A 12,820-nucleotide genomic window follows, 5' to 3' on the forward strand; every position below is an offset into this window, starting at 1 on the left:
TGCCTCAGTTTCCCCTGCACCAAGAACCATGCGTGGAGTTTCTCCTAGAAACCGTTTATTGGGGTGGCGGTGATGTCCCCAGTGCCATCAGAGCAAGTCCCAGCGCTGGGGGCTGCACCCCCAGCCCCCCCCGGTGCAGCGGGACCCCGCGGGGCAGCAGTGGCGGCCGTCCAAGCAGCAGGAGCCCTGCAGAGAGAGACGGAGTGAGGGGGAGGGTGATGCCACCCCTACCCCCACTCTGGTGTCCCCCCACTCACCTGGGCAAAGGGGCAGCACCCCCAGGAGCCTCCCCGGGCCTGGCAGCACCGCTGGCCCCCGTGGCAGGAGCCAGTGGCACCACAGGGCACGAGGCCACCCGGGTGGATGCCAGCAGCTCGCAGTGGGACAGGGGGTGCCCAGCGGGGGGCTGAGGGGGCCTGGCGGGGGGCTGAGGGGGTTGGCAGGAGCGGGGTGGGCGCCAGCAGCTTCTCACAGCTCTCGGTGGCCACGTTGCAGGTGTAGCCCCGGGGACAGCAGTGCTTGTGGTCCCCGCAGCAAACGGCCTGGGGGGGACACAGGACGGGGTGAGTGGGGGAGACAGGGGTCTGGGTACCAGGGATAGAGGTACAGCAAGGACCCAGGTACCCAGGTGTCCCCAGCAGAGACCCAGGGACTGTGCCAAACCCTGTCCCCAAGATGCCCACAGAGCCTCCATGGAGGGTACCAGTGACAAACGTGGGAGTGTCCCATGTCCCTGTCCCCCCCAGCCCTGCTTGTCCCGAAAGGGCCATCCCCCCAGTCACGCTCTGTCCCAACCCCCCTCCATTCCATTCCATTCCATTCCATTCCATTCCATTCCATTCCATTCTATTCTATTCCCAAATCCTCATTCCCCAGGACAACACCCCACCCGTGGGGTCCCCCCACCCCCAGGACCCCGAACCCCAGGGACACCCCCACACCTGCTCGAGAGGGCAGCACCCCCAGGTGCCCAGGCTCAGCCGGCAGCATGTGCTCCCGTCAGGACAGCTTGTCTTCTCATCACATTTGACATTCCCTGATGTCACCTGTGTCACCTGTCCCCCCCGGGGCAGCGCCGGGGTCTTGTGTAGCCAGGGCCGGCGGGTGCCCCCCCCCTGCAGGCAGCTGCTCCCCTCGGGGTCGCAGGTGTAGCCCTGCGGGCAGCAGTGCACGAGGTCGGGGCAGCAGACGGCCTGGGGGGTAAAGAGGGGGGGCTGAGCACAAGGGACACCAGCAACACAGCTGGGGACCTCCAGGGGACAAGTGCCCTCCTGGCTGTTCCTGCCCTGCCCTGCCCTCTTCTGTGTCCCCCCTGGACCCAGCCTGGCTCCATCCCCACTTTGAGGGGGCAGCTATGGGGACCCCCTTGTGACGCTTCTGCTCCTGTGTGTGACACATGGATGTCCCTGAGCACCCTGGTGGCCTTGTGTGCTTCCGTCACCTCCTGCCACTGGAGTCCCAAACTGGTCCCACTTAGCAGAGGGGGTCTGACTAGGGCTGGGGGGCAGCAAAGGGGCCCTGTGTCCCATGGGAACAAGAGGGGTCTGGAGCCCACCCTGGAGGACAAGGGACATCTGCCCTCACCGTGCCCAGGGACAGGGGACATCTGCCCTAATCCTTCAAGCAACAAAGGGGGATATCTGGCCTTGACCCTCCTGGGGAAAAGGGAACATTGGCCTTTGTCCCCTCGGGGCACAGGAGACCCCCAGCCCATGGGGCTGTTGAGGGGACAGGTGGTCGTGGTGCCCTGTGAACGTTCCCATGTCCCCAGGCAGGTGCTCCACTCAGGGTCCCTTGAGCCATGTCCACCCCTCCGAGGACACCCTAGGACCCCCTGCTCCCCTGGGTGCACCCCCGGGACAACACCCCACACAGCCATGGACCCCCATGGGCAGAGCCCCCCCACACCTGTTCGAAGGGGCAGCACCCCCAGGTGCCCAGGCTCAGCCGGCAGCACGTGGTCCTATCAGGACAGCTCGTCGTCTCATCACATTTGACATTCCCCGATGTCACCTGTGTCACCTGTCCCCCCCAGGGCAGCGCCGGGGTCTTGCGCAGCCAGGGCCGGCGGGTGCCCCCCCCCTGCAGGCAGCTGCTCCCCTCGGGGTCGCAGGTGTAGCCCTGCGGGCAGCAGTGCACGTGGTCGGGGCAGCAGACGGCCTGGGGGGCAAAGAGGGGGGGCTGAGCACAGGGAACCCCCCAGGGACTGCCAGCTCCACAGGAGAGGGGACAAATGTGTCCCCTCCTGCCCATTCCTGCCGTCCCCATTCCCTGCCCCAGCAGTGAGGAGGGGGCGATATGGAGACCCCCTCATCGCTCCTGACCTCTCCCCTCCGTGGGACTCAGGGAGGTCCCTGAGCATCCTGGTGGCTTCATGTCCCTTCTCCACCCCCTGCCACTGGAGCCCCAAACTGGTCCCAGTCAGTACAGGGGGTTTGATTGGGGCATGTCAAAGTGACTCACTGTCACCCCCATCCCCGTTGGCCCTAAGGGAATGGAAGCCCTCTTGGGGGACAGGGGACAACTCCCAGTCCCGGAGGGACACAGGAGACCCCCCATCCTTGTCCCTCCCAAGGCGGACAGGGGACAGGACATCAAACCTTGTCCTTCTCAGTGGAGCAAGACACAGCTGCCCTCATCCCACCCAGGGGGACAGAGGACATGTGTCCTCATCCCACCTGGGGGGACAGGAGACATCTACATGTCCTGGGGGCACAGGGGACCCCCGTACCTGCTCGAGGGGGCAGCACCCCCAGGCCCCTGAGCTGAGCCTGCAGCACGTGTTGCCATCAGGACAGCTTGTCTCCTCGTCACACTTGACGTCACCAGCTGGGGACAGGAGACAGTCAGGGCTGGTGTCCCCTCCCCAGGACAGGACAGGGAGTGGTTGCTCCCTGAGGGGCTCTTACCTGTGGGCAGAGCTGCCAGGGGGGCAGAGCCCCCCAGGGAGGTGCAGGTGGAGTGGATCAGGTCACAGGTGGTGCCCTGGGGACAGCAGTGCTGCCCGTCACCGCAGCACACGGCCTGGTGGGAGACACAGCATGACAAGGGCCCTGGGGTTGGGCACAGGGGGGCACAGCATAGGGGACATGGCGTGGAGGTGCCCTTGGGACAGCAGTGCTGCCCATCACTGCAGCCCATCACTGCAGCACACCGCTCGGGGGGAGAGCTAGGGGGTGACAGGGACCCTGGGGACAAGGACAGGGTGTGCACAGCATGGGGGGGCAGTGCAGGGTGCCTGCTATGGGGACACGGCACAGGCTGGGGTGCCCAGGGCCCAGTGTCTACCACAGGATGCCCAGCAAGTTGTGTCTGGTGCGGGATGACTGGGACAGGGTGCCCAAAATAGGGTGCCTGGCATCACTGTGGGGTGCTTGGAATGGGGATGTCCAGAATGGGGTGCCTGTATGGACTGGTACGGGGTGAGTGGGGTGTGGGGTGCTGGTTTGGAGTGCCCAATGAGGGGTGGCTGGCTTGGGGTGCCTGGCACAGGGGTGCTTGCTTTGGGGTGCCTGGTGGAGGATGGCCCGGATTTGGGTGTCTGGCATGGGGTGCTTGGTTTGGGGTGTTCAGTGGGGGGCGGCGGGTTTGGGGTGCTGGGCACACGTTTGGCACAGCTGCCCGTCCCGTGGTGCCCAGGGCTGTGCCAGCACTCACGTTCTGCAGGGGACAGCAGCCGTACTGCTCTGGGGACAGCTGGCAGCAGGTGGCCCCGTCGGGACATGCCGAGCGGCCATCGGGACACAGCACCTGGCGCAGCGCCACTGAGGGGACACACGGTGTCACCGCATCCCCTCCGAGGGCACGGCACAGCGAGGGCACCCCCGGGGCACACCCCTTACCTGGGGCGGGGGGCTGGCGCTTCCAGGCGGGGAAGCCTGTGCCCAGGGGGACCTCGGTGTCACCGGCGGGGGACAGACAGCGCCCGCGGGTCAGGTCGCAGACGGTGGCGTGGGGACAGCAGTGCACCTTGTCAGCACAGCACGAGGCCTGTGGGTGCCAGGCGTGCTCGTCACAGCGATGGCCGTGCCAGGCCCCCCCCAGCGTCCCCGTGTCCCCACACCCCGTACCTGGGGCATGGGGCAGCACCCCCAGGCGCCGCTGCCCGTCACACAGCACGTGGCATCATCGGGACACTCGGACTGGCCGTCAGGACAGGGGACAGCACGGGGGGCTGCGGAGACACGTGAGGCACCCCCGTGTCCATCTTGTCGCCTCGAGGCCCACCCTGACCCCCAGGCACCCCACCGTGTCCCTGTACCCAGATCTGTGACACAGGACTCCCCGTCAGCGCTGCAGCGGGACCCTCGGGGACAGCAGCGGTGGCCCCCGGCACAGGGGACGCTCTGGGGAGAGAGAAGGGGGAGGGAGGGCAGGAGGGTCAGGGAGTGCCCCCCAAATGGCTGGGACGGGGGGGGAAACTAAGGCACAGAGGAGGGGGCTCACCTCTGGCAGCTGGCAGCTGGCGGGGCAGGATGAGCTGTCCTGGCACCCCACTGCACTGCGGGCAGGCAGGGCCTGGGGGGGCACGGGGGGGATTATCATCCCCTGCTCAGGCCCCTCCGACCCCCCCAAACCCCATGCACTCACCGGGGTGACGGGGCAGGGTCCCCCATGAGGGCAGGGCAGCTGGGCCCCTGTGCCGGCCAGGGCCACCCACAGCAGTAGGAAGGTCCTCATGGCTTTGGGGGCACCTGAGGGACCCCCCCGAGCCCGCAGCCTCAGTTTCCCTTCTCACTGAGTGGGCGGGCGGGCTCTCACTTCTTCTTTCAGCCACGTGTTGGGAAAGCCCCAGCCCCCCGCCACTTCAGCCGGCTCCCCCACCCCGGGGTCCTGGGGGCACCCACAGAGAGCGGAGGACCCTGCGGTGTGTGGCACCTCAACCGCGCCCCGATAACATCTCCCTGCGGTGCGGGACGGGCCCCATCCCACAATCACTGTCACTGTCACTTTCACTTCCTTTTCTCCGCTGGGGGCACCTCTTGCCCCGCCCAGGGCGCTCACGGGGGGACCCTGGGTGTCACTGGTGTCACTGCACCCCCCACCCCTGCGACTCCCCCGGGCAGGGCTGGGCTGAGCCCCGACACCGCCCAGCAGCACAGCCAGCGCTCCCAGTAACCCCAGTGCCCGCAGTGCTCCCAGTAACCCCAGTGCTCCCAGTAACCCCAGTGCCCGCAGTGCTCCCAGCGCCCCCAGTGCTCTCCCATGACTCCCAGGACCTCCCGCTGAATCCCAGTGCTGCCCCATGACTCCCAGCGTCTCCCAGTTCCTCCCGTGACTCCCAGTTCCTTCCAAAGCTCCCAGCACCTCCCAGTCGTCCGTATGACTCCCAGTAGCCCCAGTGACTCCCAGCAGCCCCAGTGTCTCCCAGCGGCCCCCGTGACTCCCAGTGGCTCCCGTGACTCCCAGTTCCTCTTGGCAGCTCCCAGTGCTCCCAGTACCTCCCAGCTATGCCCGTGTCTCCCAGCGCTCCCAGTACCCACCAGCGCTCCCAGTTCCCTCTCCCGGTCCCGGCCGCAAGCCCCGCCCACCGCTGGCCGCAAGCCCCACCCCCACCGCCCATTGGCCACCCGCCGCACCCGCCGCGCTGCCATTGGCCAGTCCAGGGTGAGGGGGCGGGCAGGGCGGCCGCCTCACCCCGTCACGTGACCGGCGGTCACGTGACACGCCCCCCCTCCCCCCTCGGACTGAGGGCGGCGAGAGCGGGGGGGGCTCGGCCGGAGCGGGCCAGGAACCGGGCCAGGAACCGGGCCACAGGGACCCCACAGACCGCCCTGCCCGAGGGGGGACCCCTCTGTCTACAGCCCTGAGCCCTCCTTGCGGCCCCGGGCCCCCTCCCCCGTGCAGAGAGCCCGCCTCAGGCACAGACCCCTCATCAGGGGCACAGACCGCACCCCAGGGCAGAGACCATCCCCATCAGGGGCACAGACCCCCCAAGTCAGGGGCACAGACTCCCCCATCAGGGGCAGAGACCCTCACCAGGGGCACAGACTCCCCCATCAGGGGCACAGATCCCCCTGCCTGGGTCTCAGGTTTTTGCCCCTCGGTGCCTCGGAGCCCTCCAAACCTTGCTCTCAGGGCAGGCAGTACCCACAGTGCCCCCCAAATCCTCCCCAACCCCGCAAATTTCCATCAGACCCCACAACCCCCTCCAGTCCTCCCCAATCTCCCCGACCCTCCCAAAACTCCAGTCTTTGCCCCCCAACTCCCCCATCCTCCCTGCCAATGCCCACAAGTGGTCCTAAATCCTCCCCAAGTCCCCTCCAACCCCCTGTGCCCCAAAGACCGCTTCAACCTGTCCAACCCTTCCCAAAACTTCCAGCCTCCCTCTCCAAGCCTTTCCCATCCCTCCAAGCTCCCCTAAATCCCCTCCAAAGTCAACACCCCTCCAAACCCCCTCCACCTCCCCAAACCCCTCTTCCAACCAACCCCAAACATTCCCTAAACTCCCATTTCCCTTCCTACACCAACTCCCTTATTTTCCCCCAATTCCCCCAAATCACCCCCCAGTCCCAGGAAATTCACTCCAAAACCTCTTCCAACCACCCTAAACTCCCCTTAAAATCCCCCCAACTTCTTCAACTCCCTCCAAACCCTCCATAAACTCCAAACCTCCCCTTCCAACACCCCAAATCCCCTGCAAACCCCTAAACCACCTCCGATCTTCCCAACCCTTCCAAATCCCTTTCAGCCCATGCCAACCTCCCTCCACACTCTCTTCCCAGCCCCCAGCCTCTCCCCAGACCCCCAACTCCTCCAATGCCCACTCCAACACCCTGAAATCCTCTCCATAACCCTCAAACCCCCTTCAAACGCCCTCTCAAGCCCCCCAAAACCGTCCCTACTCCCAACCCCAAATCTGCCTCCAACCCTCCAAACCACCTCCAGCCTTCCCAAAATCCCCTCTAGCCCCCCAACCTTCCAAACCCTTCAAACTCCTTTAAAGCCCCCTTCCAACCTTTCTCCACACTCCCTTGCAAGTCCCTCAACCCCTCCCTAGACCCCCAGCTCCTCCAAATCACCCTCCAACACCCTGAAATCCCCTCTAAACCCCTCAAACCCCCTACACAACTCCCTCCCTAGCCCCCCCATCCCCTCCAAATCTACCTCCAACGCCCTGAAATCCCCTCCAAACCCCTCCAAACCCCTCCACACTCCCTCCCAAGCCCCCCAGTCCCTCCCTAGAGCCCCAACCTCCCCTTCAACACGCCCGTTCCCTCCCCAGACCCCTCTCCATGCAGACACCACATCACCAGCCCATCCCAGAGCCGCCCGTGCGGGGCTGGGGGCACACGGGGCCTTTATTGGGGTCAGATGGCTGACTGCTCCTGGCGGGGGGGCTCGCCGGGGGCCGGTGGCCGCTCGGGCTCGGTGGCCATGGCGGCCTGGCGCAGCACAGCCATGTGCTCCTCGGCGGCCGCCAGTGACCGCTCGACCCAGTGGCGAGCGGCCGGCTGGCGACAGGCGCTGCGGGTCACCAGCACCAGGTGACTGACCGACAGCAGCAGCGCCGCGGCCCTGCGGGGACACGGGGCTGTCACCGCCCTGTCACCTCCCTGTCACCGCCCTGCCCCATGGTGGCTTCCTCAGCAGCAGCGTGGCCCCCAGTTTGCCTCTGGTGACCAGGGACAGGAGCCAGGGAATGGCCTGAGGTTGTGTCATAGGGGGATTTGGGATGGAGCTCAGGGAAAGGTTCTTCCCCCAGAGGTGCTGGCACTGCCCAGGCTCCCAGGGAATGGGCACAGCCCCGAGGCTGCCGGAGCTCCAGGAGGGTTTGGACAGCGCTGCCAGGGGTGCCCAGGGTGGGATGTTGGGGGGTCCGGGCAGGGCCAGGGGTGGGACTGGATGAGCCTTGGGGTCCCTTCCAGCCTGGGATATTCTGGGATCTGCTCACACCAAGGGGCCTCCCTGTCCTGCTGGGTGACCTGGGCTTGTCCCCAGAGTGGGGTTGCCCCAGAGGTGTGGTATGGGATGTGGGGGTGTCCCCACCCACAGGTATCCCCCACCCAGGAGTGTCCCTGTCCTTCCCGCCGCTGTCACCTCGCGTCCAGCAGTTTGGGGTCCAGCGGGGGGTACATGGATCTCACCACGTTGTCCACTCTGCGGTGGGGACAGCGTTTACCCCAGGGGACACTGGTGACACCTCCAGCACAGACACCCCAGGCCTCAAGAGCTCTCTTGGAGCCCTGGGACCTCCCTAGAGCCCCAGGAAGCCCCCATAACCCCAGGGAGCCCCTGAACCCCAGGACACCTCCCAGAGTCCCAAAATTACCCCAGGGCCCTGGGACACCTCCTGGAGTCCCCGGACACCCTTAAAGTCCCCATGTTTCCCTCCAGAGTCCCCAGGGTCCCCCCCAGTGCCCTGGGACATCCCCAGAGCCCCCATGATCCCTCTAGACCCACCCTGTCCCAAATCTCTGGGGACCCTCCAGAGCCCTGGAATTTTCCCCCCCAGTTCCTGGGGACACCCCAGAGGCACAGGACCCCACCCAAAAGCCCTGGGACCCCCCAGACATCTCCCGTCACCTGGGGCTGATGCGCTTGGCCACCACGATGATGTCACCCAGGCTGGCTGGGGACTTCACGCGTGCGCCTGAGCCCATGGTCATGGCCACCAACTTCTCCGTCAGTGTGTGACAGATCTGGGGGACAGCAGTGGGCACTCAGTGCCACCATCACCACCAGTACCACCATCAAGACCAGTGCCACAAGTGCCACCTACCATCAGCACCAGTGCCGCCAGTACCAACAATGTCACCATTGCCACCATTACCACAAGTGCTGCCCACCATTGACACCAATGTCACTAGTGCCACTGGTGCCACCACTGCCACCATTGCCACCACTGCCACCAGTGCCACGCCCTCACTCACCTTCAGGATGGCAATGCAGTGGGACACTAGACCCCTGTGGAGAGGGAGGAGGGTGTGAATCCACCTGTGTCCCCCCTGCTCTTTGTCCCCCGTGTGTCCCCCCTCTTCTGCCATCCCTTGTACCCCAGACCTGTGGGGATATTCCCACCCCAAGACCATCTTGAGGACCATCCCCATGGCTTGGCGACCTCCAGATCTGTCCCCTACATCCCATGGTGGGGGGCTGACACTGCACAGGGGTCCCCCAGCAGTGGGGGCACACAGGGGACACTCACGAGGCATCCTCGACCCAGTCCTCGTTCTCCAGGATGGCCTCTATGTGGGGGTTGGTGATGACCACGTCGTCCAGCTCCAGCTCCGAGGGCTCTGACGGCGTCTCTGTCGTCCCCATCAGGTCCACGATGGGTCTGTCAGAGACATGGGAGACATCCCACCAAGGGCCACCTCCTCGGGCTGCCCCACAGCCCCAGTGGCCCTGATGCTGGTGGACATGTCCCCATCTCTGTCCCCCTGATGATGGTGGGTGCGTCCCCATCTTTGTCTCCCCATGGATGACCATGGATATGTCCCCCAGATTGTCTCCTTGATGATGCTGAACATGTCCCCAGCACTGTCCCCAGCCCATGGGGGCTGGGGTCCCTCCCTGGTGGGGACAGGGATGCTGCCACCCCCGTGGGTCACTCACTTGGTGTCGTAGTGGTGGCGCAGGTCCTTGGGGTGACAGTAGCGCTGCCTGCACACCACCACCAGCGCCACAAAGGACGCCAGGAAGATGGTGGCCAGCACCCCGATGGCCACGATGACAACGGTCTCCATGGCTCGTCCTCGCCGGAGGGGCTCAGGCATCCGGTGCCATCACAGCATGCTGGGGGCTGCAGTGACAGGGGCACCGGAGACTGGAACCCCACAGATGTTCTCCTCTCCATCCCGCACCCCAAAACGCCCAGCCAGGACCTGGTGTCACCCCCAGATGGATCCCTGTCCCCAGGGTCAGTGTCACCTGGGGGATGTGGGGACTTTGGGTGTGGGGTGCAGCAGGATTTGGGAGGCTGCCCTCAACCTGTCACCATGGCCATGGGGACAGGGGGACAGGGGCTGGGGTCAGGAGAGCAAGGCCTGGGCCATAGGGGGGTGTGGGGACCCCCAGAGTGTGTCCTTCTGGGGACACTCACAGCCCTGTCCCTATGGGGACATGGGGACCCCCAAAGCCTTTTCCTATGGGGCCACAGGGACCCCAGAGACTGATCCCTATAGGGAGCCTGGAGTTCCTGTCCCTATGGGGCCACAGAGCCCCACAGGGACCCCCAGAGCCTCCAGTTCTGATTCCTATGGGGTCATGATTACCTCCAGAGCCCCCTTTCCATTAGGATCCCCCGAATCTGATCCCAGCTGGGTCACGGGGGACCCCCAAGCCACCCCAGCTGCAGTAGCAGGGCCTGTGTGTCCCTGTCCCCATGGGCAGCAGAAACCAGCCATACCAGGCCCAGGGGACCCCGTGTCCCCCAGTATGGACGGACCGGGAGTCCCTGTGGGGTTTCTGCCCTGAGGGGGACCTCCCGTGCCCATCCCGTGGGGCGGGGGCTTTATCCCTGCCCTCCCTACCTGCTCCAGCCGGGAGGCACCGCCGGGCGGGACACGGGGACACGCGGGGATGGTGCCACTTCCGTGCCGGGTGTGCAAACATGGCCACACCGACCTTCGCCCCCTGACTCACACCTGGGCCCCCCACACAGGGGGGGTGCGGGATGGGCCCCCGAAACCCTCCGGCCCCACTGCCTCCCCCCTCCCCTCGCCCTTTTTTCTTTCTCCCCTAAATCCCATTGAATTTTAAGCCAGGTTTAGGGATTTGGCTTAAATTTCCAGCCTGGCTGCAGTTGTCCCTGCAACCCCACAAGGTTGGGGACAGGGAGGGGGGGACAGGGTGCCCCCCTCGCCCCCCCTCCACCACTTTCTCACTGCGATTAAAGCCTTAAGAGGGATTTTGGCTGCCAAAGCCGCTTTTGCTGTAACCCCCTGGTGCCTGGTCCTGGGAAGGGGGGCGGGGCACAGCCCCGGGGGTGTCCCCAGGCCCCCCCAAAGTGTCCCCAGCACCACCCCCAGCCCCAGGGGGTGTTCCTGTCCCGGCTGGGTTGGGGTCAGACCCTACCTGAGCAACAGCAGGGAAGGTGGGAAGGGGAAAGGGGGGTCTGTGGGGGCACTGGGAGAGGGGGTCACTGCTGGGGGGTTTGGGGGGTTCTGGCTCTGGGGGAAAACGCTGCTGGGAGAGTGGGGGGTGTTGTGGGATGGGGGGTCACTGCTGGGAGGTTTGAGAGGTTCTAGGACTGGGGGGGGTCACTGCTGGAGGGTTCTGGGACTGGGGGCGGGCTGCTGCTGAGGGGTGTCCGGAGAGTCCCTGTGAGTGTTTGGGGGGGTGTGGGGGGGCCGCTGCTGGAGGGGGGACCCGGGGGTGTTTGTCTGGGGGGATCTGGGGGGGGGGTCGCTGCTGGCGGTTCCCGGTCCTGCACAGTCCCGGTTGCCGGGGGAGGGGCACGGAGCTGATGGGGTCCCTCCTGGCCCTGGGGGTCGCTCCGGAGGCCCAGAGGGGGGGATGGGGGTCTCTGGGGGGGCCCGACACGGTCCCGGGCGGGAGATCCCCTCCCAGCTCCCTGGGTGTCCCCAATCCCTCCCGGATCCCCGCACCTGGAGCGGCTCCGCGGCGGCCGCGAACAAGATGGAGCCGGGCGGGGGGCGCGGAGTGGGGCCGGCGGCGGGGTGGGATCGGGACGGGAGCGGGGAGGGAGCGGAGAGGGAGCGGGATCGGCCGGGCTCTGCCCCCGGCACCGCCTCCCTCCCGCCCCGCAGCGCCCCGAGGGTCCCCTGCGCCTCCCAAAGTTCTGAAGTGTGTCCCATGCATCCAAAAGTGTCCCAAAATGTCCCAAAGCACTGCCACTGCACTCCTGAAGAGTCCCCTCTTGTCACAATTCCTCCTTGTGCTCCAAAGTGGCCCTCGTGCATCCCCAAGTGCCTCTCTTCTGTCCCAAAGTGCCCCTGCTGCACGCTCGAAGCATTGTCTTGTCCCCTAAGGTATCCCCTTGTGCCCCCAAATTCCCCCCCTGCATTCCAAACAGTCCCTTTCCTGTCCTCAGTTGTGTCCCCTTGTGTCACAAAGTGCCCCAGTTGCATCGCAAATTGTCCCCGTTTTGTCCCAAACCACCGTCCCTGCACTCCTGAGGTTTTCCTTTGTGTCCTGAAAATCCTTGAGCCCCAAAATGACCCCACTGCACCCCAAAGTGTCTCTGTCTTGTCCCAAAGTGTCCCCACTGCAGTCCAGCTTGGCCCTATTACATCCCCACACATCCCCCACCACACCCCAAAGTGCCCTTGCTGTCCCCAAGTGTCCCCTCTGTACCCCAGCCATCCCTGCGTCCCCAGCTGCTGCCATGTGCTGTCCTTGCTGTGTTTCAAAGCAAGGGACATGTGTCCCATGGCCCCAGACCTCCTTCTCGTGTCCCTGCCATGCCCTTTATTGTCCCCTTATGTCCCAAAGCACTTCAGTCACGTCCTTTGCCATCATTTTAGTGTCCCATCCAGTCCTGGTTGTGTCATGACCCAAAGTGCCCCACCCCAGGAGGTGACTCTGGGTGATGGGAATTCATGTCCCATGACCATGTGGCTCTCATCACATCTTGCTGTCTGTGGTGACATTGGTGGTGACACAGTGCTTGGTGACGCCAGCCAGGAATGGTGTCCCAGGTCCCCTCATCCTCATGGGGTACAAAGGCCACATGGTGTCCCCGAGGGTCATCAGGTGCCAAGGAGCACCGAGCCCCTGCTGCGCCACCCATGTCCCTGGGATGTCCCCTTGTCCCGCCAGCAACCCCTCACCCTTGTGTCTGCACGGGCTCTTTATTTGGGATCGGGGCAGGGGCTGCAGCCACGGCACTGCCCGGCCTCTCCCTGCCCGCCGG

General features: G+C 65.4%; 2 protein-coding genes across 5 annotated transcripts; both read right to left on the minus strand.

Annotated features, from left to right (window-relative positions):
- Positions 1–38: 38 nt before the first annotated feature.
- Positions 39–5,541, minus strand: GRN (granulin precursor). Of its 3 annotated transcripts, none has more exons than XM_053965176.1 (13): positions 5,484–5,541; positions 4,591–4,694; positions 4,447–4,518; positions 4,262–4,346; positions 4,071–4,174; positions 3,843–3,990; positions 3,658–3,764; positions 2,910–3,024; positions 2,732–2,829; positions 1,909–2,160; positions 942–1,193; positions 258–542; positions 39–186 (listed from the first exon to the last, which is right to left on the minus strand). In XM_053965176.1, exons 2-13 carry the CDS (start codon positions 4,678–4,680, stop codon positions 88–90), a joined length of 1,707 nt encoding a protein of 568 aa, XP_053821151.1. In that variant the 5' UTR covers positions 4,681–4,694; positions 5,484–5,541; the 3' UTR covers positions 39–87. The 3 variants fall into 3 exon arrangements, with proteins under 3 accessions (XP_053821151.1, XP_053821153.1, XP_053821154.1); XM_053965178.1 differs by having other exon boundaries at positions 5,442–5,493; XM_053965179.1 differs by lacking the exon at positions 5,484–5,541 and adding an exon at positions 5,104–5,109.
- Positions 5,542–7,249: 1,708 nt separating this feature from the next.
- TMEM98 (transmembrane protein 98) lies at positions 7,250–11,647 on the minus strand. Of its 2 annotated transcripts, none has more exons than XM_053965137.1 (7): positions 11,553–11,647; positions 9,559–9,745; positions 9,149–9,280; positions 8,874–8,907; positions 8,527–8,642; positions 8,041–8,100; positions 7,250–7,518 (listed from the first exon to the last, which is right to left on the minus strand). In XM_053965137.1, exons 2-7 carry the CDS (start codon positions 9,717–9,719, stop codon positions 7,311–7,313), a joined length of 711 nt encoding a protein of 236 aa, XP_053821112.1. In that variant the 5' UTR covers positions 9,720–9,745; positions 11,553–11,647; the 3' UTR covers positions 7,250–7,310. The 2 variants fall into 2 exon arrangements, with proteins under 2 accessions (XP_053821112.1, XP_053821113.1); XM_053965138.1 differs by lacking the exon at positions 11,553–11,647 and adding an exon at positions 10,476–11,114.
- Between the last annotated feature and the right edge of the window lie 1,173 nt (positions 11,648–12,820).

The sequence above is a fragment of the Vidua chalybeata genome, chromosome 26 (genome assembly GCF_026979565.1).
Source record: "Vidua chalybeata isolate OUT-0048 chromosome 26, bVidCha1 merged haplotype, whole genome shotgun sequence".
In the NCBI taxonomy this organism is placed as follows: Eukaryota; Metazoa; Chordata; class Aves; order Passeriformes; family Viduidae; genus Vidua; species Vidua chalybeata.

Coding starts and splice junctions, on each gene's coding strand:
- GRN (XM_053965176.1), bottom strand. CDS start 4,680: ATGAGGACCTTCCTACTGCTGTGGGTGGCCCTGGCCGGCACAGGGGCC. Junction 4,519..4,590: donor GACCCTGCCCCGTCACCCCG/GTGAGTGCATGG, acceptor GTGCCCCCCCAG/GCCCTGCCTGCCCGCAGTGC. Junction 4,175..4,261: donor GTCCTGTGTCACAGATCTGG/GTACAGGGACAC, acceptor GTGTCTCCGCAG/CCCCCCGTGCTGTCCCCTGT.
- TMEM98 (XM_053965137.1), bottom strand. CDS start 9,719: ATGCCTGAGCCCCTCCGGCGAGGACGAGCCATGGAGACCGTTGTCATC. Junction 8,908..9,148: donor GACTGGGTCGAGGATGCCTC/GTGAGTGTCCCC, acceptor CCCTCTCCACAG/GGGTCTAGTGTCCCACTGCA. Junction 7,519..8,040: donor CCCAAACTGCTGGACGCGAG/GTGACAGCGGCG, acceptor GTGTCCCCGCAG/GGCCGCGGCGCTGCTGCTGT.